Consider the following 22995-nt stretch of genomic DNA (forward strand, 5'->3'; position numbering starts at 1 on the left):
GGAAAGTCCAAATTTGTGTTATAAGTTGTAATTTTGTTATGGCAGCCGTAGGAAACAAGCATCCTAGCTCCGCTATATACTAGCACTGAGACCCTGGATGGGTCACTTAACCTTTCTGAACCTCAGGGCTTTTTTATCTGGAAAATAGTGATAATGTAAGTGAGAAGATACATACAAGTGTTTAGCGTGGTAACTGACACATGGTAGTCACTTGCTAAATGACAGCTGCTGTGTTTGTGGCCACCACCATCATCACCCTCATCCTTGATGTTACCGGTGGTCTACCCACAGATGTCAGTACAGATGGGACCTTTCCTGTTTGTCTAGACCTTTTTGAATAGAAAGGCTAGGAAGCTGTTATGAGACAAGCCTATAGCTCTCCTCCAGTAGTTCTCAGCCAGGGGCGATTTTGCCTCCCAGAAGACACTGGAAAACGTCTGGAGACATTTTTTGTTGTCGTAGGTGGAGGATGCTACTGGCATCTGGTTGTAAAGGCCAGTCCCACAATGCACAAGATGCCTCCACAACAAAGAATGCTGTGGCCCAAGGGTACACAGTGCCAAGGCTGAGAAACCCTGCCATTCTCTGAGTTCTGTGGTACCTCCTGGGCTCAAAGTATCAACACGTAGTGTATCGCTGTTCGCACTGTTTGCGACGCCAGTTGTCTCGCTGTATCTCACTTACGCGAATGGTTCGTTGAACCCGGTAGACAAGGTGCAAGCGGGGAAGCTGGAGGAAAACTCAAGGAGCTGTAGGAATTGCTGATGGGTTTATTCTCTCCTGGCTGGCACCGCGGCCGTAGCAGCACACACGCTACATTCTCTTTTCTCCTGGCTGACCCCACGGACACAGCTGAGTCACCGCCGTTTTCTAGGCGGAGCTCACGCAGGCCTACTGCACAAAGTAGCACGTGACCAAGTATCTCGTGATGCGCATGCGCAGTGCTTTAATACGCTCAGCTGTTACACAGTCATTATTTACAAAACGTGGGGTGAGAGAGCCTGAACATGCCATCTTGGCTAATTTCCTCTCTCCCCCCACGTAGTAAAAATACTAAGAGTCCTGCCCCAGCAGGGCCACTGACCCTCTGAGTAGCCCCAGAAAAATCGCTTACCTCCTGGAAGACTAGGCAGCCACTCCAGTTTGGAAGTAGATCTGAATTTGAGATTGAGCATCTCACTCATTTGCTCTAAGACTTTAGGCAAGTCCCTTAACCTCTCTGAGCCTCCATTCCTTTTCAGGAGAGTGGAGATAAAAGACCCACCTTGTCATGTTGATTAAGTGAGAAAACACGTGAATGCATAGCACCTGACACTTCATTAGCATCCCCTTAAATGTTAGTTTCCTTTCCTTCCTGATCAGAATGTTGGGGTCGAATTATTTTCCTCTGACATATTCACATAGAGCCATCAACTCTTTACCCTTGTGCCTTTTTTCCCTTGGGGACAGTGGGACACCTGGAGATTTATATAGAAACTCAGGTATATTTGAGAACCCTTGGAAGTTGGGTCCTTGGCTTGAGCCCAAAGACTGAGGGGTAAATGGAAGGCATAGGTCACATTCCGGCTCTCAGTCAGTCTCAACCAGGACGCCCACTGGTCTCCTCCTCCCACTGACTCCTGGCACACCCTATGCCTCCCATTTGGCACCAGGCATAAGTCCGCCTTGTGACCACTCTCGTCTGGGATTTCCATCTGTAACTTTGTACATGGAACTTAGACTTGCAGGTCTTGGGTGGGAAGCTCCTTGCGGCATCTTTCTATATAATGTGGGCCACAAAAATCAGAAACACAGGATGTTCAAGCCTGAAATTGACAGGTGGGTAAAAAAAACTTAATAGATGTGGTAAACCTAGAACCCAGACTTCCAGATCTACAGGCCACTGCCTTTTCCAAAGGACTTCAATATGATGTTAATCAGCTACCTCTCTATGATCAAGGCTGGACCAGGCAAGAGGGGGATAACCCCCCACTAACTACTGGTAGAAGGAAATTTTCTTAAAAGAAATATTCTCATCCTCTTTGCCTGAGCTGTAGAGACATGATCCCCATGGCCCCTCTTTGAATCATCTCAGAGCTGTGTACATGGTGGGTGCTGGGTGAATGAATGACGGAAAGTGGACAGAACAGGTGGGAGAATGAGTGTGTGCACAGTGGGTGGGGGGGTGGGTGGATGAGTGGATGGGAGGATGGAAGAGTAGATGGATAAATGGAACAAGAAATGGGCTTCCTAATTTCTGAGAACCAACAGCAAGGAACATATTCAGTATGTAATTGTGGGGGGCGGGGACCTAAATTCAAGGTAGCATTATGCCAACTCAGCCTCACCTTTGGGACCTCTGACACACAAGGGGACAGAGCCAAGTACAGGCAGAGCAATTAGAGTGGGGGGAGATGATATGGAACCCAACAGGAATGGAGGGTGTAGGAGGGAGCCAGTCTGGATTCAGGCAGACTGGGATCACCATATACTCAACAAAGCATTTGGAGGTTCCTATAACACCAGGCTATGGTAATTTAGGTTTAAAGTCTCCTCTGTGTTGGAAACAATTAAATCATACTAAGGATAATCAGTCTAGTAACACTAGAAAACTGGGCTATGTGCCTTATAGACAGTGTTGCCAATATATAATTTCCCTGGAAGATAAGATTCTACAGAGTAGACTAAGTCAGATGACCTGAGATATACTGGGCTACATCTAATAGAAGCTCTTAACTTAAGTCTTACTTGTGATTTTACTAATACTGCTGGCTATGTTATTTGTTGCAGAAGGAAATGGTAACCCGCTCCAGTATCCTTGCCTGAAAAGTCTCATGGACAGAGGAGCCTGGTGGGCTGCAGTCCATGGGGTCGCAAAGAGCTGGGCACAACTGAGCGACTAACACTTACGAACTTACTAAAGGGTCCAATATGCAGTCTGCTGCCATGTCAAACCCCTCTGTAGAGTTCTCCTCGTTTTATTACAGTCCCAACTACCTTCCAGGAAGGATTCCTGCCTTCCATCCTGACTTGTACACACTGTCTTCCCTCATCCAATATCCCCCGAGTCGATAGCTACAAAGAAAGATGAGCTTTAGGAAGACACAGGTTCTTGAGATCAGCTATGAATGGCTGGTCCATACCCTAGAACCACAGGTTGGAAAGGCCGTTAGACATCGTCTCCAAATTAGGCCATTTTGCAGGTGGGAAAATCAAGGTCTAGGCAAGACGATGACTTTCCAAAGTGTTATGGCAAGTGAGTAACAAAAGGAAACCATGTCTCCTGATTCTCACCCCAGGTTAAGAATTCTTTAATGCTTTTTCCCGGCACGCCCAGCAGCCCCCAGGCCCTACCAGTCCTATTAGGACTTTTGCCTGCTTGGGGTTGGTTTCACTCTTTCCTCTGTCTCTGCCCTCGGTGGAGATGCAGGAGAAGGTCAGTGTTCTGGATGTTCTGCTGAGTCTCTCCTCAGATCCCCTCCTTGGGATATCAGCCTTTACAGTCTGGCTCCCTGACTTCTTTGTTCATACTTGAACTCGACCAAGCGCAGCAAACACTACATCAGGTGGAGAACTGGGGGCTCCAAGAAGAGCAGGGGGAACACAGACTGGGAGACAGGAGGGGAAAGAGAAGAGGAGCTAGGATGAGCGTTCACCAATCACCCACCATCCAGCAGGCACTGTTCATTGTTCCGTTGCTCAGTATCTGACTCTCTGCAACCCCATGGACTGCAGCACACCAGGCTTCCCTGTCCTTCACTATCTCCTGGAGTTTGCTCAAAGTCATGTCCATGGAGTCAGTGATGCCATCCAACCAACTCATCCTCTGTCACCCCCTTCTCCTCCTGCAGGCACTGTGCTGGGCAGTTATAACATCTCATTTATTCTCAGAACCCCACAAGATAGGGAATGTTTTATAAATGAGACTGTTTTTCCTGTTTTATAAATAAGAATGCTGAGGCCTAGAGAAGTGGCTTGGCTTGTAGAGCTGGTCAGCAGGGATCCCAAGATTAAAACCCAGGACTCCCTGACCCCAAAGCCCCTGCCAGGTCCGGAGCTCCCAGACCACGTGCTTTGTCACAGTAACATCAAGAGTTCTCGAACCACCAGCAGGAGCTGGAGTTTCTCTCCTAAGGGCCCAATCAACAAGGTCAAGGCTAACAGGAATCAGTGCAAAGTCCTGCACATAAGTTCAAAAAGACAATTGCATAAGAGTGTCCTGGAGGTCTGGTTACTAGACCGCAGCTCATCATAGGATCATCACCAAGTGTAATACAGCTGTCATTGCCTTCTAGTTCCAAAGGACTCTGAGTGTAGAAAGTCCTAGGCTTTGACAGAACATAAACAAGCACAAGATAAATGAAGAAAAGGTTTGGGGGTGGTGTCTCAGCAGGGTGTGTGGAGCAGTGGGCTGTGGCTGCCTGAAAAGCTAAGGAGCTATTTGTTTGCATTAATCCAGTGTAATATCAATAGTTTTGTGCCCAGTCCCTGTGCTAAATGTATCACATGTTTTATCTCATTTAATTCTCACATGACCCCGTGGAGTCTATAATTCTTGTTTTAGATCAGAAAACTAAGAAGTGAAGAAAGTTGACCAAGGTCACGCAGCTAGTAAATAACTGAATTCAAGCTCAGGTCTGATCACTGTCAAGAAAAATGTCATTCTGGACAGTTCAGGTCCCCTTTGGAGTCAAGCATCCGCTTTGGGGTATTTTATTTAAGGAAGATACTGACACATAGAGAAATGAGGAACCTATTCATGAGGGGTACTAAAGACTGTTTGAAGAAGCTGAGAATATTTATCCTGGAGAATAAAATCCTCAGAGAACATATAGTTGCTGTTTTCAAGAGCAGAAAGCATCTCGACTTAGAAACAGGTTGGATTCACGGGACATTTGTATGTGCTCAGTCATGTCTAACACTTTGCAACCCCATGGACTATAAGCCACCAGGCTCCTCTGCCCATGGAATTTTCCAGGCCACAATACCGGGGCAGGCAACCATTTCTTATGCCAGGGGATCTATCAAACCCAGGGACTGAGGCCCCCGTCACCTGCATTGGCAGGCGAGTCTTTGCCACTGAGCCACCTGGGAAGCCCAACTGGACGTCTACCGATCATTTGTTGGTTAAGGTCAGAGGGGCACACTATAGCCGACTGCTGTTGCCGCCTACTGGTAGAAGGTGAAAATGACATGCTGATTTCAGCTACCATCACTGTTCCATTCATAGAACTTTAACTTTTTGTACGTGTAAGGGCTTTTAAACATGACCATTGTCATGTGTAAGAGGTAATATAGGTTACTTCTGTGGGAAGAGAATTAGGACCAATGGGTTAAAATCACAAGGGAAGAGATTTTGGTTCCAAAATGAAAGTTACTTTTCTGACAATTAAACCATACCACTAACCTAAGGGACAGCTTGGGAGTAGTTAGGTTTTTGTCTGTGGAAGAAACCAAGTCATGCTGAATCTCCCATCTCTCAGATGAATGAGAGAAATCAATCCCAGTGTCTTGGCGGGTCTCAGGCATTCATGGCTTCCCGATTCTGAGTTATAGTTGGCCATTTGGGTAGCGGTCTGCCAGGCTTGATAGCATCTGGGTTTTCTTATCCGGGGAGGAACATCTAGGCTAGGCCAGACAGAGGAGGATACCATGGAGGCAGAGCGGAAGGGAGAGGGATATTCTGGACAGGTGGGGTCTGGCAACATTGATCCTCAAGTTATGACCTTATGGACTTGCCTGGTGGCTCAGACGGTAAAGCGTCTGCCTAAAGTATGGGAGACCTGGGTTCAATCCCTGGGTCGGGAAGAGATTCTGGAGAAGGAAATGGCAACCCACTCCAGTGTTCTTGCCTGGAAAATCCCACGGACGGAGGAGCCTGGTGGGCTACAGTCCATGGGGTTGCAGAGAGTTGGACATGACTGAGCCACTTCACTCACTATGACCTTATACCTGACCAAGGAACAGAAAAGGATGGTTCAGTGAGTAAATGGTCATGACTCTCCATCTCTTTCCAAACTGACCTCCCACATGCAACCATGTGTAAACAACCCTAGGAAACAACAGCTCCTTGTAGATTCTGTAAATATGATTAAGGCTCTGCTGGAGACAAAGGTTCAGAGTATAGGCAAGGTCAGGGACCAGTCTGGGTCAGGGTTAGATCAAGAGCTCTGCCCTCTCTTCCACAGCCTGTGAGGGCCTTCTCATCAAAGCCCTACATTGATTTGGCCCCCAGATGCTGGCCATTGCACCTTGTGCATTGTCTGGGGACCAGTCTAGTGAGAGTTTATGGAGACGGGGCGGTGAAATTAGACAAACCCTAGCTTGAATCCTAGCATAGCTACATATTAGCCTTGTGAAGTTAGATTGATATCTTCTCTGATCTGAGTCTCAGTTTCCCCATCTGTAGAATGGGCACAGTGACTGTATTCTAATCAGACAGATATGAGGATTCAATGAGACCTCTCACATAGATCACTGAGTACAGTGCCTGGGGCACATGGTAAATTATTATTAAATTAACCTCTGTCCATAAAGTTCAGCCTCACCTCCCTGTACACTCCCCCATTTTCTGTGGCCATGGGCCCTGGTCATGGACATACTTGACACTGACATCTCCCTGCTGGACCTCACTTGGTTAGCAAGAATCACAGGGGCCCCACACATGAAAACACCCACACCCTTGGCTATCAACACTCCACCACCCTCCCTCCCACCTTCTCTGATGTGGTAGGAACAGAGATGTAATTGAGAGCCCTTGGCCCTTAGATGAGGCAAGATATGCTCTGGGATTACTCATTCTTCTCTCAGAAAGAGGAGCAGCTGGGCCCATCCAAAAGGGAGTCCCTCCTGGAACCCGGCACCCAGGAGGTCATCCTGAAAGGCCTGCGGAGGAGCCTGTGCCCTGGTGGCCCTAGACGGCTCCGTCACCGGTCAGTATGTGTCTGTGTGCACGTGTGCGGGTTCCTGCAGTGACTGGTCTTGAGCCCCTGCCCCCACCCCCGGTGTGTGCCAGGGTCGGGTGGTGCAGAGGGAAGGATACAGGCTTCGAAGTTTGCAGTGCTGGGTTCATTTGCCAAGCCTGCAGCACTCAGGCCATAAAGTCTCAGGGTCCTCGTTTGAAACAAGGGGAAGGAAGACCTAGTTTACATGGCATTTGCTAATGAAATCAGAGGATGGATAAAAATATCTGGCACAGGGTCTTCACACATGGCGGACGCTCAGATGATGGCTTCCGTCAATTCTGTGCTTGTTGGTTTAACGGGGAATGAGTCCACGACAGGGTTTAGTTTATCTAGTGATTATGCCATCTCTCTCTCCTTAGGTGACCCTTGGTCAACGGCCACGTATTTGCCTCTTTTTTCTATTTTTAAAAGGAACTGTGGGTAATTCCCTAGTGGTCTAGTGGTTAGGACTCGGTGCTTTCACTGTCATGGGCCTGGGTTCAATCCCCGACTGGGGAACTTAGATCCTGCAAGCCGCAAGGTGCAGCCAAAAAAAAGGGGGGAAATTGTGAGAAAGCATTACTGGTGAGTGTTCTCAGCTTGATATTGGTGGAGACAGAAGCAGAGAGTTTAGGCAAATGCATATTAAAAGTCTTTATGTGCCAAGATAGCAGTGTGTGTTGCAGGAGGGAGCAGTTCAGCTACTTCTCCCTGGGAGTAGGAGTTGGGGGTGGAAGGTTGGGGAAGACTTTTATTCCATGTTCTCTTGTTGGTCCATACTTGTTTTTATAAAAAGAATTTTTTTTTTTTTCCTGTTTTGAGCCCCTGTCTCTAATTAGTTTGGACTTCCCTGGTGGCTCAGATGGTAAAATCGTCTGCCTACAAAGTGGGAGACCTGGGTTCGATCCCTGGGTCAGGAAGATCCCCTGGAGAAGGAAATGGCAACCTACTCCTGTACTCTTGCCTGGAAAATCCCATGGACGGAGGAGCCTGGTAGGCTACAGTCCACGTGGTCGCCAAGAGTTGGACACGACTGAGCGACTTCACTTTCACTTTATCTAATTAGTTCAGCCAATATTCATTAATACCCGCTGAAATCCTAAGGGATACCCCTTATTGAGCACTTAAAAGCACTTTCCATACTTAACCTTGAACCCTCAGTTCCCTTGGGAAAACCTGCCTCCTTTTACAAACAGCAAAGCCAGCTAGGAGAAGTTCAACCACTCACCCAGGTCCTTCCACCCACAAAGGTGAGGAGAGCCAGACTCTTTTTATCTGAAGGAGGCAGAAAGATGTGGGAAAAAAGCCAAAAGCAGTCTCTAACTCAAGGGCCTGACAATGAATGCAGAAAGTTGGCTGCCAGACCCAGAACGGAGGCACGGGCCGTGGCAGTGCATCTTTGCTGAGTGCTGCTGTGGGAGAGCGGAGGGCAGGAGGGTTGATTCCGTCTGGCGGGAAGTCTTCCTGGAGGTGACCGGGCTGAATCTGGAAGCTTCCTTTTGGAGGGGGAGTGGGCAGCAGAGCATGGCTGGCAACCCAGGCCTGTTTAAGGTGGACTGGAGACAGGAATCTCAGCCAGGCCAGAAGGTTGGCCAGTGTGGGGATGTCAGATAGCGCCACAGAGGGGTCCTTCAGGGAGCCTGAGTCATCCAAGTCCTGAGGATCTGGTTCGGGGGAGGAAGGGACAGACAAAGCGGGGCTTGGGTCTGTGACTGAGGCAGGACTTCAAGACTTAAAGGAAGGCAGAGACAGGGAAGGCAGAGCCCATCCTGTGGATCAGCAGGCCCAGCCACACGGGGTCATTCTGTGGTTGAGAATGGGAGGGCTGGCCGGGAACAGGTCGTAGCCACCAGAGCCACCAGCCTGGCTGCAGGTGGCCCCAGTGGAGGGGGTGCTGGCCCCTGTTTCCATCACGAGCTGGCACAGGTAGGAGACCTGGGGCGAGCCAAAGCCTGTAGCCACAGCTCAGAGACAGCAAAGACCGGGAGTGATGTGGGAGGACGGAGTGGCCCATTGTCCCAACGATTTGACAGAGGTTGGTGTGGGGAGCCAGGAGGCTGAAAAGGAGGTTGGAAACAGCCAGTGAAGGGCTTTCACTTCCAGACATTCAGGTGTGGGTACTGGGGAGATGGCTTGTTTTTTGAGCCTGGGAATGCCGTGATCAAACCCAGGGTCTCTCACGCTCACCAGAATGCGAGCTTCTGGAGGCAAGGAGTTGGCCTTTGGGCCAAGTTCCACGTCTCCCTAGCTGGGGGACCATGGTCGAGTCACTCAGCCACACCGAGCCTCAGTTAGTTTCCCAGCAGAAAAATGCAATGATTGAGAGCATTAAATGAGCTGACAGATGCCACATGTGAGGGCACCGCCAGCAGCCTTGTGCAAAGAAGATGCTCTCTTTGCTTGGAGGGTTTTGCGAAAATTCAGCTGCCTCTCACCCCACCCCCAGCCCAAACCATGCCCATCCTTCAAGGCCCATTCAAATTAATCATCTTGAAGTCACTCTTCACAACCCAATAGCTCATCTCACTGACTGCTTATATCATACATCATAGTTAGTTTTTTTAGCTGCTTCCCCCCACCCCCAGCTTACATTGTAAAGATTTTGAAACCGGGAGCAGCATCTCAGGCATTGTTGTAGGGTGGTCAGAGTCTCACTAGCATGGGCAATAGATGCCCTGGGTTCAGTTCTCCTGGGTAACTTGGGGCTCCATGTGGTATGGGGGGCTTCAGTTTCATCAGTAAAATGGCAACAATAACCTTCCTCACACATTCTCCAGAAGATCAATTTAGATACTCGGTGTGAAACATAGTTAGGAGGAGTTGAATAAATATTGTTGAATAAATTGAAACTGCTTTGAAAAATGGAATCTTTAAAAATGTCAAACCTTATTTTTAACTCTCCATTGTTCATTGTTCAGTTGCTAAGTTGTGTCCCACTCTTAGCAACCCCATGGACTGCAGAACACCAGCCTTCCCTGTCCTCCACTATTTCCCAGAGTTTGCTCATGTTCAGATCCATTGAATCGGTGTTGCTATCCAACCATCTCATCCTGCCGGCTTCTCTTTTTATCTTCAGTCTTTCCCAGCATCGGGGTCTTTTCCAATGAGTTGGAACTCCCATGCTGCTGCTGCTGTCGCTAAGCCGTTTCAGTTGTGTCCGACTCTGTGTGACCCCATAGACGGCAGCCCACCAGGCTCCCCCATCCCTGTGATTCTCCAGGAAAGAACACTGGAGTGGGTTGCCATTTCCTTCTCCAATGCATGAAAATGAAAAGTGAAAGTGAAGTGCTCAGCTATGTCTGACTCTTCGAGACCCCATGGACTGCAGCCTACCAGGCTCCTCCGTCCATGGGATTTTCCAGGCAAGAGTACTGGAGTGGGTTGCCGTTGCCTTCTCCGTGGACCCCCATAGTATATAGTAAAAGGCCTGATGTTTACTTGCTGCTAAGAGAAACTTGCCAACAAAGGTCTGTCTAGTCAAGGCTATGGTTTTTCCAGTAGTCATGTATGAATGTGAGAGCTGGACTATAAAGAAAGCTGAGCGCCGAAGAATTGATTCTTTTGAACTGTGGTGTTAGAGAAGACTCTTGAGAGTCCCTTAGACTGCAAGGAGATCCAACCAGTCCATCCTAAAGGAAATCAGTCCTGAATATTCATTGGAAGGACTGATGCTGAAGCTGAAACTCCAACACTTTGGCCACCTGATGCGAAGAGCTGACTCATTGGAAAAGAGCATGATGCCGGGAAAGATTGAAGGTGGGAGGAGAAGGGGACGACAGAGGATGAGATGGCTGGATGGCATCACCAAATCGATAGACCTGAGTTTGAGTAAACTCTGGGAGTTGGTGATGGACAGGGAGGCCTGGCATGCTGTGATTCATGGGGTTGCAAAGAGTCGAACACAACTGAGCAACTGAACTGAACTAACTGAAGAGAAACTACATGCTTAAATATTTTCTCCAGTCACCCAGATGAAGACCAAAAGAGGCATCATACAGGGATTATAAAATAACTGGTTTTAACCAAAATTTCATCTTCCTTCTCAGCACATCGAGATGACCACAGCCACCCCTTTGGGGGGTAACACCATCTTCTCATTGAACATGACCACCAGAGGAGAAGACTTTCTGTACAAGAGTAAGTCAACTTGGCTTGGCGGCCAGGGGATCGAGGGTGGGACAGAGTTTGTCTTTAGCTCCTGGTGTCAAGGTCAAGAGCGTGGCCTCTGCAGACAAAGTGCTTGGGTCTCAATAATGCCATTTGCCAACTGCGTGAACCTGAGCACGTGACTTCACTGCTCTGGGCTCGTTTCATCATCTGTGCTGCTGCTGTTGTTTAGTTGCTAACTCGTGTCTGACTCTTTTGTGACCCCATGGACCATAGCCCGCCAGGCTCCTCTGTCCATGGGATTTCCCAGGGGACAATACTGGAGTGGGTTGCCATTTCCTTCCCCAGGGAATCTTTCTGACCCAAGGATCAAACCCAAGTCTCCTTCATTGGCTGCTGCTGCTGCTAAGTCACTTCAGTCGTGTCCAACTCTGTGTGACCCCATAGACGGCAGCCTACCAGGCTCCCCCGTCCCTGGGATTCTCCAGGCAAGAACACTGGAATGGGTTGCCATTTCCTTCTCCGATGCGTGAAAGTGAAAAGTGAAAGTGAAGTCGCTCAGTTGTGTCCGACTCTTAGCGACCCCATGGACTGCAGCCTACCAGGCTCCTCCGTCCATGGGATTTTCCAGGCAAGAGTACTGGAGTGGGGTGCCATTTCCTTCTCCAATGCATGAAAGCAAAAAGTGAAAGTGAAGTCGCTCAGTTGTGTCTGACTCCTAGCGACCCCATGGACCACAGCCCACCAGGCTCCTCTGTCCATGGGATTTTCCAGGCAAGAGTACTGGAGTTGGGGTGCCATTGCCTTCTCCAAGGGATATTGATCTTGAACCTAAAATTAGAAATTGACATTAGGATTGGGCGCTGATATTGAAAGTAGAATCTGAGATATTAAGCTACAAGGACATTCATTATAGCTTTGTTTTTAATAGTGTAAAATTGAATGCAACATAAATATCCTCAATAAAGAATTGGCAAATAAATCATGGCCAGCCAACCAATGGAGTACTATACAGCCTTCAAAAGTCATGAAGACAAATATATAGCAATATGATCAAGATATTTTGTTATAAAACAGTTTATGGAACATGGTTCCATTTTTATCAAATGCATATTTTTCCATATTATAAATATTTTCTTAGGATAGACTTTCAGACGTAGGATTATTAAATTATTCAAAAGGTTATGGATATTTAATATGTATATATGCAAAAATATGATCACATTGGTAAATGTATACATATGTAGACTCTCAGTGGTTCTTGGGGCAATGAGGTCTTATCCTCCCCTCCTTTTTGGCTTGTATTTATATTACCAAATTATCTACAGGGGCTTCTCTTGCAGTCCAGTGGTTAAGACTTCACACTTTGAATGCAAAAGCATGGATTCAATCCCTGGCCAGGAAACTAAGATCCTACATGCTGTATGGTACAGTCAAAAAATTATATAAATCTACAAAAATGGCATATTACTTTTGTATTATCAAAAAGAAGCAAGGATGTTTTGTTTCATGCAAGAAGTTTGAAGTTATGTTGGGGATGATAAAAGCAGGACGGACCTTCAGCAGAATTTTGGCAGGTAATGTGCTGAGGGCCCTCACACACACAGCAAGTAGAGGTGCTCTGCCACTCTGGAGCGATTCTCTCCTGGGGTCCGCAGTGAGTGTTCCAGCAGTGAGTGTGGCATTCTGTCCTCTCCTGGACCCAGGGAGGATGCAGGGTGCCACCATATGGGTCCCGCTCCCACCTTCCAAATCCTTCTTTGGACTCCGTTTGCACACTAGCCTGGGCTTCCCTGGTGATTCAGACTGTAAAGAATCTGCCTGCCATGCTGGAGACCCAGGCTCGATCCTTGGGTCGGGAAGATCCTCTGGAGAAGGGAATAGCTACCCACTCCAGTATTCCTGCCTGGAAATCCCCTGGTGTGCTGCAGTCCATGGGGTCACCAAGAGCTGCACATGAGTGAGCAACTAACACTTCCACGGCACACTGGCCATCTCCACTCCTCTCTTCCTCGTAGGTTCTGGAGCCATCATTGCTGCCGTTGTGGTGATTGTCATCATCATATTCACCGTGGTTCTGATCTTGCTGAAGATGTACAACAGGTATGGGACGCCCTGGGCTTTAGAACCATCTGGTCCCCTCAGCGATGCTAGAATGGAGGCTAATGCTTGTGGTTGCCTGTTACGTGCCCAGCAGTATCTTTGAGTTCATTTTCAAATGCTCTTACCTTTTGTGGGTCCTTTTTGGATGTTTATTCTGCTGGAAGAATAAACTTGCCTGGTGGCTTGGACGGTAAAGCGTCTGCCTGCAGTGTGGGAGACCCAGGTTCGATCCCTGGGTCGGGATGATCCCCTGGAGAAGGAAATGGCAACCCACTCCAGTACTCTTGCCTGGAAAATTCCATGAATGGAGAAGCCTGGTAGACTACAATCCATGGGGTCACAAAGTCAGACAACTGAGCGACTGGAAGAACTTCACAGTGACCATAGATTTTTATATTTGGAGAAGTATTTTCGATATACAATAATGATAATGGCTTTTTTTTTTGGCTACCCTGTATGACATACATGATCTTAGCCCAACCAGGGATCAAACCCGTGCCTCCTGCATTGGGAGCGTAGAGTCTTAACCACTGGACTGCCAGGGAAGTCCCATGATAATGATCTTGAGCTCTGTGATAAACTCATGTAATTTACAGATAGGAAAGTGGTGTTTCAATCCTCTTCTGTTGGAGAGCCCTCTGTGAGGTTATACTGAGTGGCCCATGTAAGCGCTTGGTGTGACAAACACTGAAATGTGCATACCTGCAACTTTATTTTCTGGGATCAAATAAGAGGAAATAAAATAATATAAATTGATTGCAAAAAGAATAAATGTTGTGTTATCACCTCTAGTCACAACTTTGCTAGTTGTTCTTTGGAGAGAAGAAATCAAAATAAAAAGACTGCATTCGTTTACATCATAGAAGACCCAGAAGCCATTAAAAAAAAAAAGTTTTTATAGAAATGTATTTATTGATGAGAAAAACTGTTTACAACATATTGTCAAAATTTGCAAGGCAGTAGGTATATCATGATCATATGCATGGGTTGCACACACACACCCAGGAAAAGTTCAAATAATACACAGCAAGGTATTAACAACCGGTACGTCTGCATAATGGAATTTAGAGTAGGTTAGTTGGTAGGTTGGCTTTTGCACGGTCAGGGGGTGCACTTCTTGATTTCTGCATTGTTTTTATAATGACAATGTTATTTGTAAAGGTAGCTAACATATATTGATCTCTTACTATAAGTGAAAGTGAAAGTCGCTCAGTCATGGCCAACTCTTTGCAACCCCATGGACTATACAGTTCATAGAATTCTCCAGGTCAGAATACTGGAGTGGGTAGCCTTTTCCTTCTCCGGGGGATCGTCCCAGCCCAGGGATCGAACCCAGGTCTCCTGTATTGCAGGCGGATTCTTTACCAGCTGAGCCACCAGGGAAGCTTACTATGTGCTGGGACAATTCTAAGCTCCTTACATGTATTAACTCAGTTAGTCTTCATAACAGTGTCAGAAAGTGGGTATTCTATATCCCCAGTTTTGTACTTTTGAAACAGGCAGGGGAAGATTAAGTGACATGTCCAAGTTTCAGTTCAGTTCAGTCGCACAGTCGTGTCTGACTCTTTGCAACCCCATGAATCGCAGCACGCCAGGCCTCCTTGTCCATCACCAACTCCTGGAGTTCACCCAGACTCACATCCATCGAGTCAGTAATGCCATCCAGCCATCTCATCCTCTGTCGTCCCCTTCTCCTCCTGCCCCCAATCCCTCCCAGCATCAGAGTCTTTTCCAATGAGTTAACTCTTCACATGAGGTGGCCAAAGGACTGGAGTTTCAGCTTTAGCATCATTCCTTCCAAAGAAATCCCAGGGCTGACCTCCTTCAGAATGGACTGGTTGGACCTCCTTGCAGTCCAAGGGACTCCCAAGAGTCTTCTCCAACACCACAGTTCAAAAGCATCAATTCTTTGGCGCTCAGCCTTCTTCACAGTCCAACTCTCACATCCATACATGACCACAGGAAAAACCATAGCCTTGACGAGACGGACCTTTGTTGGCAAAGTAATGTCTCTGCTTTTGAATATGCTATCTAGGTTGGTCATAACTTTTCTTCCAAGGAGTAAGCGTCTTTTAATTTCATGGCTGCAGTCACCATTTTCAGTGACTTTGGAGCCCCAAAAAATAAAGTCTGACACTGTTTCCACTGTTTCCCTATCTATTTCCCATGAAGTGGTGGGACCGGATGCCATGATCTTTGTTTTCTGAATGTTGAGCTTTAAGCCAACTTTTTCACTCTCCACTTTCACTTTCATCAAGAAGCTTTTTAGTTTCTCTTCACTTTCTGCCATAAGGGTGGTGTCATCTGTATATCTGAGGTTATTTATATTTCTCCCGGCAATCTTGATTCCAGCTTGTGCTTTTTCCAGCCCAGCATTTACTCAACCCTGATTGATAGAGTTGGGATTCACACTCATCCATCTTGTTTCAGAGAAAATATTCCTACCATTATACATATAATAATAATATTATTATTTCATACGTTATTTTAAAAAATATTTACAATTTGGGTCTATTTCAAACCAAGAAGTGGCATCCAACCCCAAGGTCTACCTATCATTCTTCTCCATCATTGCTGGAACTCTGAGCCCCGTTCTAGGTTGAAATCCAGATGGAGGCTCTGCTCAGCCCATCCTACTTACAATGATGCCTGAGCTGAGAACTGAGAAACCTGGATTCGGTCTTAAGTCTGTCAAAAGCAGTCAAGTTACTGAACCTCTCCATGCCTTGATTTTATCATCTTTAGAGTGGAGATGTCTCTAAATAGACATTGCTCCAGAGAAAACACACGGATGGCCACACTCAACATGACTGAATGTTAGAGAATTGCAAATCAAAGCTATAATGAGGTCGAGTTACAGATATATCAGATATACTTAGGGTTGCCAGTTGGTAAGGAGAGAGGGACAAATTGGAAGATTGGGATTGACATATAAATAGTATTCTATATAAAATAGATACTTAATAAAAACCTACTGTATAGCATAGGGAACTCTGCTCAGTACTCTGTAATACCCTATATATGGGAAAAGAATCTAAAAGAGAGTGGATATATGTATATGTATAGCTGATTCACTTTGCTGTACAGCTAAAATTTATACAATATTATAAGGCAACTATATTCCAATAAAAATTTGAAAAAAAAAAACACCTATAATGAGGTATCACCTCATACTGATCATTATAGTTCAGTGGTCCCATTTGTGTTTTTGAATATTTTTAATTAAAAGTACTTTTAAGAAAAAATAGCAATTTCCCTTTAAAAATGTGGTGGCCCAGTATCACGTGGTGTTGCTTCCTCCAGGCACTGTAAGTTAAACCATACACAGATTAAATTGGACAATAGAAACATGTTCAGTGTGTGGAATGAAAAAATACACATATATTTTTTGGAAAAAAAAATTTTTAATCTGCAAATAATAAATGCTGGAGAGGGTGTGGAGAAAAGGGAACCCTCCTGCACTGTGGGTGGGAATGCAAATGGTACAGCCACTGTGGAGAACAATACAGAGATTTCTTAAAAATCTTAAAATGAGAGTAACCATGCGTGAGTGCTAAGTTGCTTCAGTTGTGTCCAGCTCTTTGCAACCCCATGAACTATAGCCCACCAGGCTCCTCTGTCCATAGGATTCTCCAGGCAAGAATACTGGAGTGGGTTGCCATTTCCATCTGTTCAGTTCAGTCGCTCAAGTCATGTCCAACTCTCTGCGACCCCACAGACTGCAGCACACCAGGCTTCCCTGTCCACCACCAAATCCTGGAGCTTGCTCAAACTCATGTCCATCGAGTCAGTGAATCCATCCAACCATCTCATCCTCTGTCATCCCTTTCTCCTCCTGCCTTCAATCTTTCCCAGCATCAGGGTCTTTTCCAATGAGTCAGTTCTTCACATCAAGTGGCCAAACTATTGGAGTTTCAGCTTCAGCATCAGTCCTTCTGATGAGTATTCAGGGCTGATGTTCATATGAACTAGCAGTTCCACTCCCGGGCATATATACAGAGAAAAACCATACTTCAAAAAGGTACATGCACCCCAATGTTCATAGCAGCACTACTTAACAATAGCGAGACATGCAAACAGCCTAAATGTCCATCAACAGATGAATAGATAAAGAAGATATGGTATGCATACAGGATGGAATACTACTCATCCATGAAAAAGAATGAAATAATGCTATTTGCAGGACATGAATGCACCTAGAGGTTATCATACTAAGTGAAGTAAGTCAGAAAAAGACAAATATCATATGATATAATTTATTTAAGGACTTCCCTATAGCTCAAACGGTAAAGAATCTGCTTGCAATGGAGGAGACCAGAGTTCGATCCCTGGGTCAGGAAGATCCTCTGGAGAAGGGAATGCCAATCCAATCCAGTATTCTTGCCTGGCGAATCCCATGGACAGAGGAGCCTGGCGGGCTACAGTCCATGGGGTCACAAAGAGTCGGACACGACTGAATGACTAACACACACATCATTTGCATATGGGATCTAAAATCTGATACAAATGAACTTATTTATAAAACAGAAACAGAGGCTTTCCCTAAGTGTGGCTAAGATACCACACTTCCAACGCAGGGTGTGCATGTCTGATCCCTGGTCAGGGATTCTTTTTGGCAGTGTGGCCAAAAATGAAATAAGTAAATAAGATAAAACTGAAACAGACTCATAGACATAAAAAACAAACCTATGGTTACCAAAGGAAAAAGGTGGGGTCAGGGGAGAGGAATAAATTAGGAGTTTGGGGTTAGCAGATACTATATAGAAAACAGATAAACAGCAAGGTCCTGCTGTATAGCACAGGAAACTATATCAATATCGGTATCTACATTAATCTCCTCGATGGAGCTGTGGTTACAGAGCCTGTTCCGCAGGGCACACACGAGGAAGACTCAGCCTTATGTGGGTGTCTCCTTATAGGAAAATGAGGACGCGACGGGAGCTGGAACCCAAGGGCCCCAAGCCAGCTTCCCCTTCTGCCCTGGGCGCAAACAGCAACAGCAGCCAGCAGCCTGCAACGGTGACCTTCAGCCCTGTGGATGTCCACGTGGAGACTCGGTGACTCCCTCACTGGTGCTGTCTCGGCCACTGTCCAAAGAGCCTTCGGTCAAGACCAAGAAGCACATTTCTCCTCTGGCAGCTTCATGATGAGTCCCTTCTGGTCAGGTTGACGGGGGCATCTCTTACTCAATCCCTTATGCTTCTGGCGACCCCCAACCCCATCCTGCCAGGCCCCAGCCCAGCTTCATCCGTATCCCTGTCACCACCCTTCCTAAAAGTTCTGCTAACGTTGGGAATCCACTGATGTGGGTTTAGCTGTCTCCCCTAAATGCAACAGCTAGACAGACAGGTAGGCAGGCAGGCAGATAGCCCGGGCCTCTTCTGGTTAGGAGTCAGGAGTCAGGACATGCTCCTGAGTGGGTCTGCCTGGGGTCATATCAGAGGAAGGGCCCTATCCATAGCTTTGCAGCCCAATACTCGATCCCATAATCAGGCACAGGGGAACTAACTGGGACTAACTAACCAAAACTCAACTTGTTCATATATAACTTGTTTTAGGACTAAATGAATACTAGCTAGCTTCTGACACCTCATCTGCATATTTCTCCATCTTCAAGAAAGGTTATAGAAAAAACTGAATTCTCCAAAGGTGTCTACATCTTTAGTAAAGAGTCAAAGTCAAGGACACAGGATGACCTTAGGAAAACATGGGAAGAATGGCCAATGGGATGAAAGCGTATTGCAGTGTCCACGGCCAAGAATGAGCCTGGAGACTGGCCAGGGCCCCTCCCACCCCAGGGGGTGGTGTGGCTGGGTTAACCTGGACTCGGGCTCATTTCTTGGCTTCCCTGTATCTGGATTCTGAGCAGTCCTCACTCTCCAGTTACCACCTTCCCTCCAAGGTCAGGTATTTGGAGACTGATTAGATTTCAACTCTGTTAATGTTACCTCTACCCTTCCTGGTCACTTTACAAAGATTCTGGATCTATTCAAAGTACCATATTCACAAACCATTCCCCTGGACAGAACTCATCTCTTTGACTCCTTAGCCTGGATAACAATTGAAAAAGGAAAGAATTGGGATTAAAGTGACCTGTTTTCTAAGCCCCACTTCCTGGTCGTGAGACCTTGGGAGAGAGACTCGACTCCTCCCTATTTTGTTTCCTAACATGAAGTGGAATAATGTCTGCCCCACTGGGTGACCATGACAAGTCAAGGACCTAGGAAAGTAGCTCAGGTGGTGCCTGGCACCCAACAGATGCTTTCCAAATGGGAACCACCATTATTATCATGAATTTCTTCATTGCAAGACATATGCTTGTTCCCATTTTAATGATTCTGAAGTCAGAATATGTTTTAAAATTGATGGTCCATTAACAAAGTTGTATTTTTTTTCCTCTCAAAAAGCTGTTTTTTAACCAATTGTACATTTTATAATTGACAACATCTTGGAAACAAGGTAATAAATCTGTATTCTGTTACAGAAAGTAACACACTCCAACATTTAATCTTAAATTCTAGGAGGTAGTCAGATATCCCTTTTGAGGGAAAACTGAGGATCTTGGAGGTAGGAAGACTGACCCAGAGTTATACAGCTCCTGTCATCCCACTATAAAAATGCTCACTTCAGTATGTCTGGAGAGGGACTTCCCTGGCAGTCCAGTGGTTAATACTTCACACTCCCAATGCAGGGAGCACAGGTTTGATCCCTGGTCAGAGAACTACAATCCCTGAGGGCCATGTGGCCAAACAGACACACACAGACACACACACACAGAAACACAGACACACACACAAGAATACGTCTGGAAAAACACTGCCAAATTCTTTCTTTCCAGACATCTCTTCTCCATCCTGTGTTTAAATATCCACTAGACACTTCGCAAGGTGCTTTCATGTAAGTTTTCTCCTGGGATTTACCTTTCGCAGTTACCCTGGGAGATACTATTTTTTCCATTTGCCATTGAGAATTTCAAACTCAAAGAGAAAAAATACTTGCCAAAAGTCTCACAGCTAGTAAGTTGCAAAGACAAGATTCAGATCCAGGTCTCTTTGACTCCAAGGTCCATCTTTGTGTTGTATTACACTCTTCCCTAACATCCTGGCTCAAAGTATGTGGATTCTTCTGTGAGTTCAACAAGAGGAGGACAGGCTTATCCACATGTCTGAGTGGAGGTCAGGGTCTAGCTTCCACAACAAAAGTGGGGTAAATTCACTTTGGTAGCTTCTTTGGGCTTCTGTAGCCAAGGGGGCCTTTTCCAAGTCCATTCAAGATCTAAGGAGTCCTGCTTCATTCCCCCTACCATTCAGTCTCAAGGAGCAAGGCATGAGATGCCTCAAAGCAGGGCTAAGCCCTTTAAGGACTCAAGCCCACACAGATATGTTTCCCAAAAGTATTTTGCTTAAAAAAAAATAAATAAATAAAAGTTGACCATAAAGAAGGCTAAGCACGAAAGAACTGATTCTTTCGAACTGTGGTGTTGGAGAAGACTCTTGAGAGTCCCTTGGACTACAAGGAGATCCAACCAGTCCATCCTAAAGGAGATCAGTCCTGGGTGTTCATTGGAAGGACTGATGTTGCAGCTGAAACTCCAATACTTTGGCCACCTGATGCAAAGAGCTGACTCATTTGAAAAGACCCTGATGCTGGGGAAGATTGAAGGTAAGAGGAGGAGGGGGCCTCAGATGATGAGATGGCTGAATGGCATCACTGGCTCAATGGACCTGAATTTGAGCAAACTCCAGGAGATAGTGAAGGACTGTGTGCTGCAGTCTATGGAGTTGTAAAGGGTCAGACACGACTTAGCAGCTGAACAACAAAAACAACTCTAAAACCAAACTCTGCTGCCCACAGTGGAATCTTCCAAGAAAGAAAAGCATATTCCTCTAGTATAAATGAAGGTTTGGAAATGGAAAAGGCAGGTAGAGAGGTGAGGGGGAGGCAAAGAAAAAAGGATTGTTGTGTTTGGGTTTTCACTGATTAGGGTGAACTCAATAAACATCCTTAGGGCTCCTGTGTGCCAGGTGAGCTGTCACTACACACAGTCAGCATGGTCCCTGCTCTCAGGGAGTCTGCAGCTGGCCTCCTGAGACAGGCATCTTGCAACACAGTTGTATTTTGTTTCTGACAGGTGCCTTTCCGCACTGAGCAGATGGTGCCCTATTTGGCTACTGAATCAATGAAAGATATTAAATGCTTAAATGTCTAAAAATAAAAAAATGTTTAAATCAAATATTTGTTGAGTTGATTTCATTTTGGAGCTAACAAATACCTTTTCTGGAAACTTCCTTTCCTTGACAATGTAAACAGGATCCTGAGGGAAGGCCAGAACTGTTTCAAACATTGCACTCTCAGTTCGAAAGGATGGTGGAAAAGATGAACTGCTGTGTGAGCCAGAAAACTTGTTAACTTCATTAAATATTACAAAGGGAATTCCATTTCATAGTAGGCTGAGAGGCCAAAGTTTGGAGACCGCTAGGAGTGGAGGAGACATTAGAATGGAACCGAAATCACCAATAATGATGTTTACCATTAGTTAAGCTCTTCTGTGTGCCAGGCATAGGATGAGTCCCTTCTACCCACTAGCTCCTTTAGCCATTACAGCTCCCATGCAAAGGGTGAGCATTATTTCTGTTTTTTGGATGAGGAAACAGGTGCAAGTGAAACAGGAGGGAAGGGGGCAGGGCACAACTTTTAAAAGAACAGTATAGTCCGAGGACATGACATAAACTTATTAGAACTAAATAGGTTCAAGATGGTGGATTTATCAACTTCCGCTAAACCCGGAGCCTCGGTATGCATTCGTTGTAACACATCAGCAAGCTAAATGACACACTCAAAGGAGCCACGACAATTCCCAGGCAGACCTTAAAGGTCAAAAAGTGGTCGACGGCCCAGTTCCTGGAAATCTCCACTGCTTCCCCAAAAGAGCTGGAACACTTCTTCCACACGTTAGCCTACGAAGTTACCCAGCCCATAAAAGCTAACCACACCATATTTCAAGGCCACTCTTGCCTTCTGAGATGACTCACATCCTCTGTGCGGAATGTGTTCCTCTCTAAATAAATCCACTTCTTACCTATTACTTTGGCTCTCATTGAATTCTTTCTGCCATGAGACATCAAGAACCTGAGCTTCTTTAAGTCCGAAAACCAGGTGTGTGATCTCAGTTGGGAGATCATGGATTTTGGCTGGATTTGAGCCCCCACACATGAGTTCAAGTCCTAATCTGAGGCGAACAGTCTCAATATCATTGACATTTGTCCTTTTGGTGATGTTGAGTTCATTTGGCTGGTCTAACGATTAAATCGACACAAGACAGATTAACAGGAGAAAAAGATTAATTCATACGCACAGAGGTCAGAAATGAGACCTCTGAATTGAACAAAGCAGGATGTTTATGCAATATCATTCTTGGTTCATTGTGATGGGATTCCCTGGTGGCTCAGATGGTAAAGAATCTGTCTGCAATGCAGGAGACCCTGGTTAGAACCCTGGGTCACGAAGATCCCCTGGATAAGAAAATGGCAACCCACTCTAATATTCTTAACCTGGAAAATCCCATGGACAGAGGAGCATGGTGGGCTACAGTCCATGGGGTCACAAAAGAGTCAGACATGAGACATGACTGAGTGACTAAACAACAGCAACAACAATGAAAGAAAGAGGCTTGGGCTTGGAGTAACAGATGAATGAAGAAGTGACAATATTTGTTTATACAGGTTTTGTTAGCCTTGAATTCCCTAACTGCTGATAAGGATGCTCTCTCTCCTGGTACAGGAAGGATACCTTCACATGGGAGATTTATTTCCCACTATCAAGGAGAGAAAGGGATGTTGCTGCTGCTGCTGCTAAGTCGCTT

The 22995-nt window shown here is 46.0% G+C and overlaps 1 protein-coding gene across 5 annotated transcripts in view; it reads left to right on the forward strand.

The window, feature by feature from the left end:
- NCMAP (non-compact myelin associated protein) overlaps positions 1–21366 on the forward strand; it is a 48072-nt gene extending 26706 nt beyond the window's left edge. For 4 of the 5 annotated variants that reach the window (XM_086328505.1, XM_086328519.1, XM_086328537.1 and 1 more), the window contains exons 2-4: positions 10970–11060; positions 13049–13133; positions 18053–21366. In XM_086328505.1, coding sequence (XP_086184631.1) covers positions 10979–11060; positions 13049–13133; positions 18053–18194 — 309 coding nt within the window. In that variant the 5' untranslated portion in view covers positions 10970–10978 and the 3' untranslated portion in view covers positions 18195–21366. Of the gene's footprint in view, positions 1–6744; positions 6912–10969; positions 11061–13048; positions 13134–18052 lie in introns of those variants that run through there. The other variant, XM_086328529.1, reaches the window with a different exon arrangement.
- The last annotated feature ends 1629 nt before the right edge of the window (positions 21367–22995 follow it).

The sequence above is a fragment of the Bos grunniens genome, chromosome 2 (genome assembly GCF_055505025.1).
Source record: "Bos grunniens cultivar Pamir isolate PY7600 chromosome 2, Bosgru_T2T1.0, whole genome shotgun sequence".
NCBI classification, from domain to species: domain Eukaryota; kingdom Metazoa; phylum Chordata; class Mammalia; order Artiodactyla; family Bovidae; genus Bos; species Bos grunniens.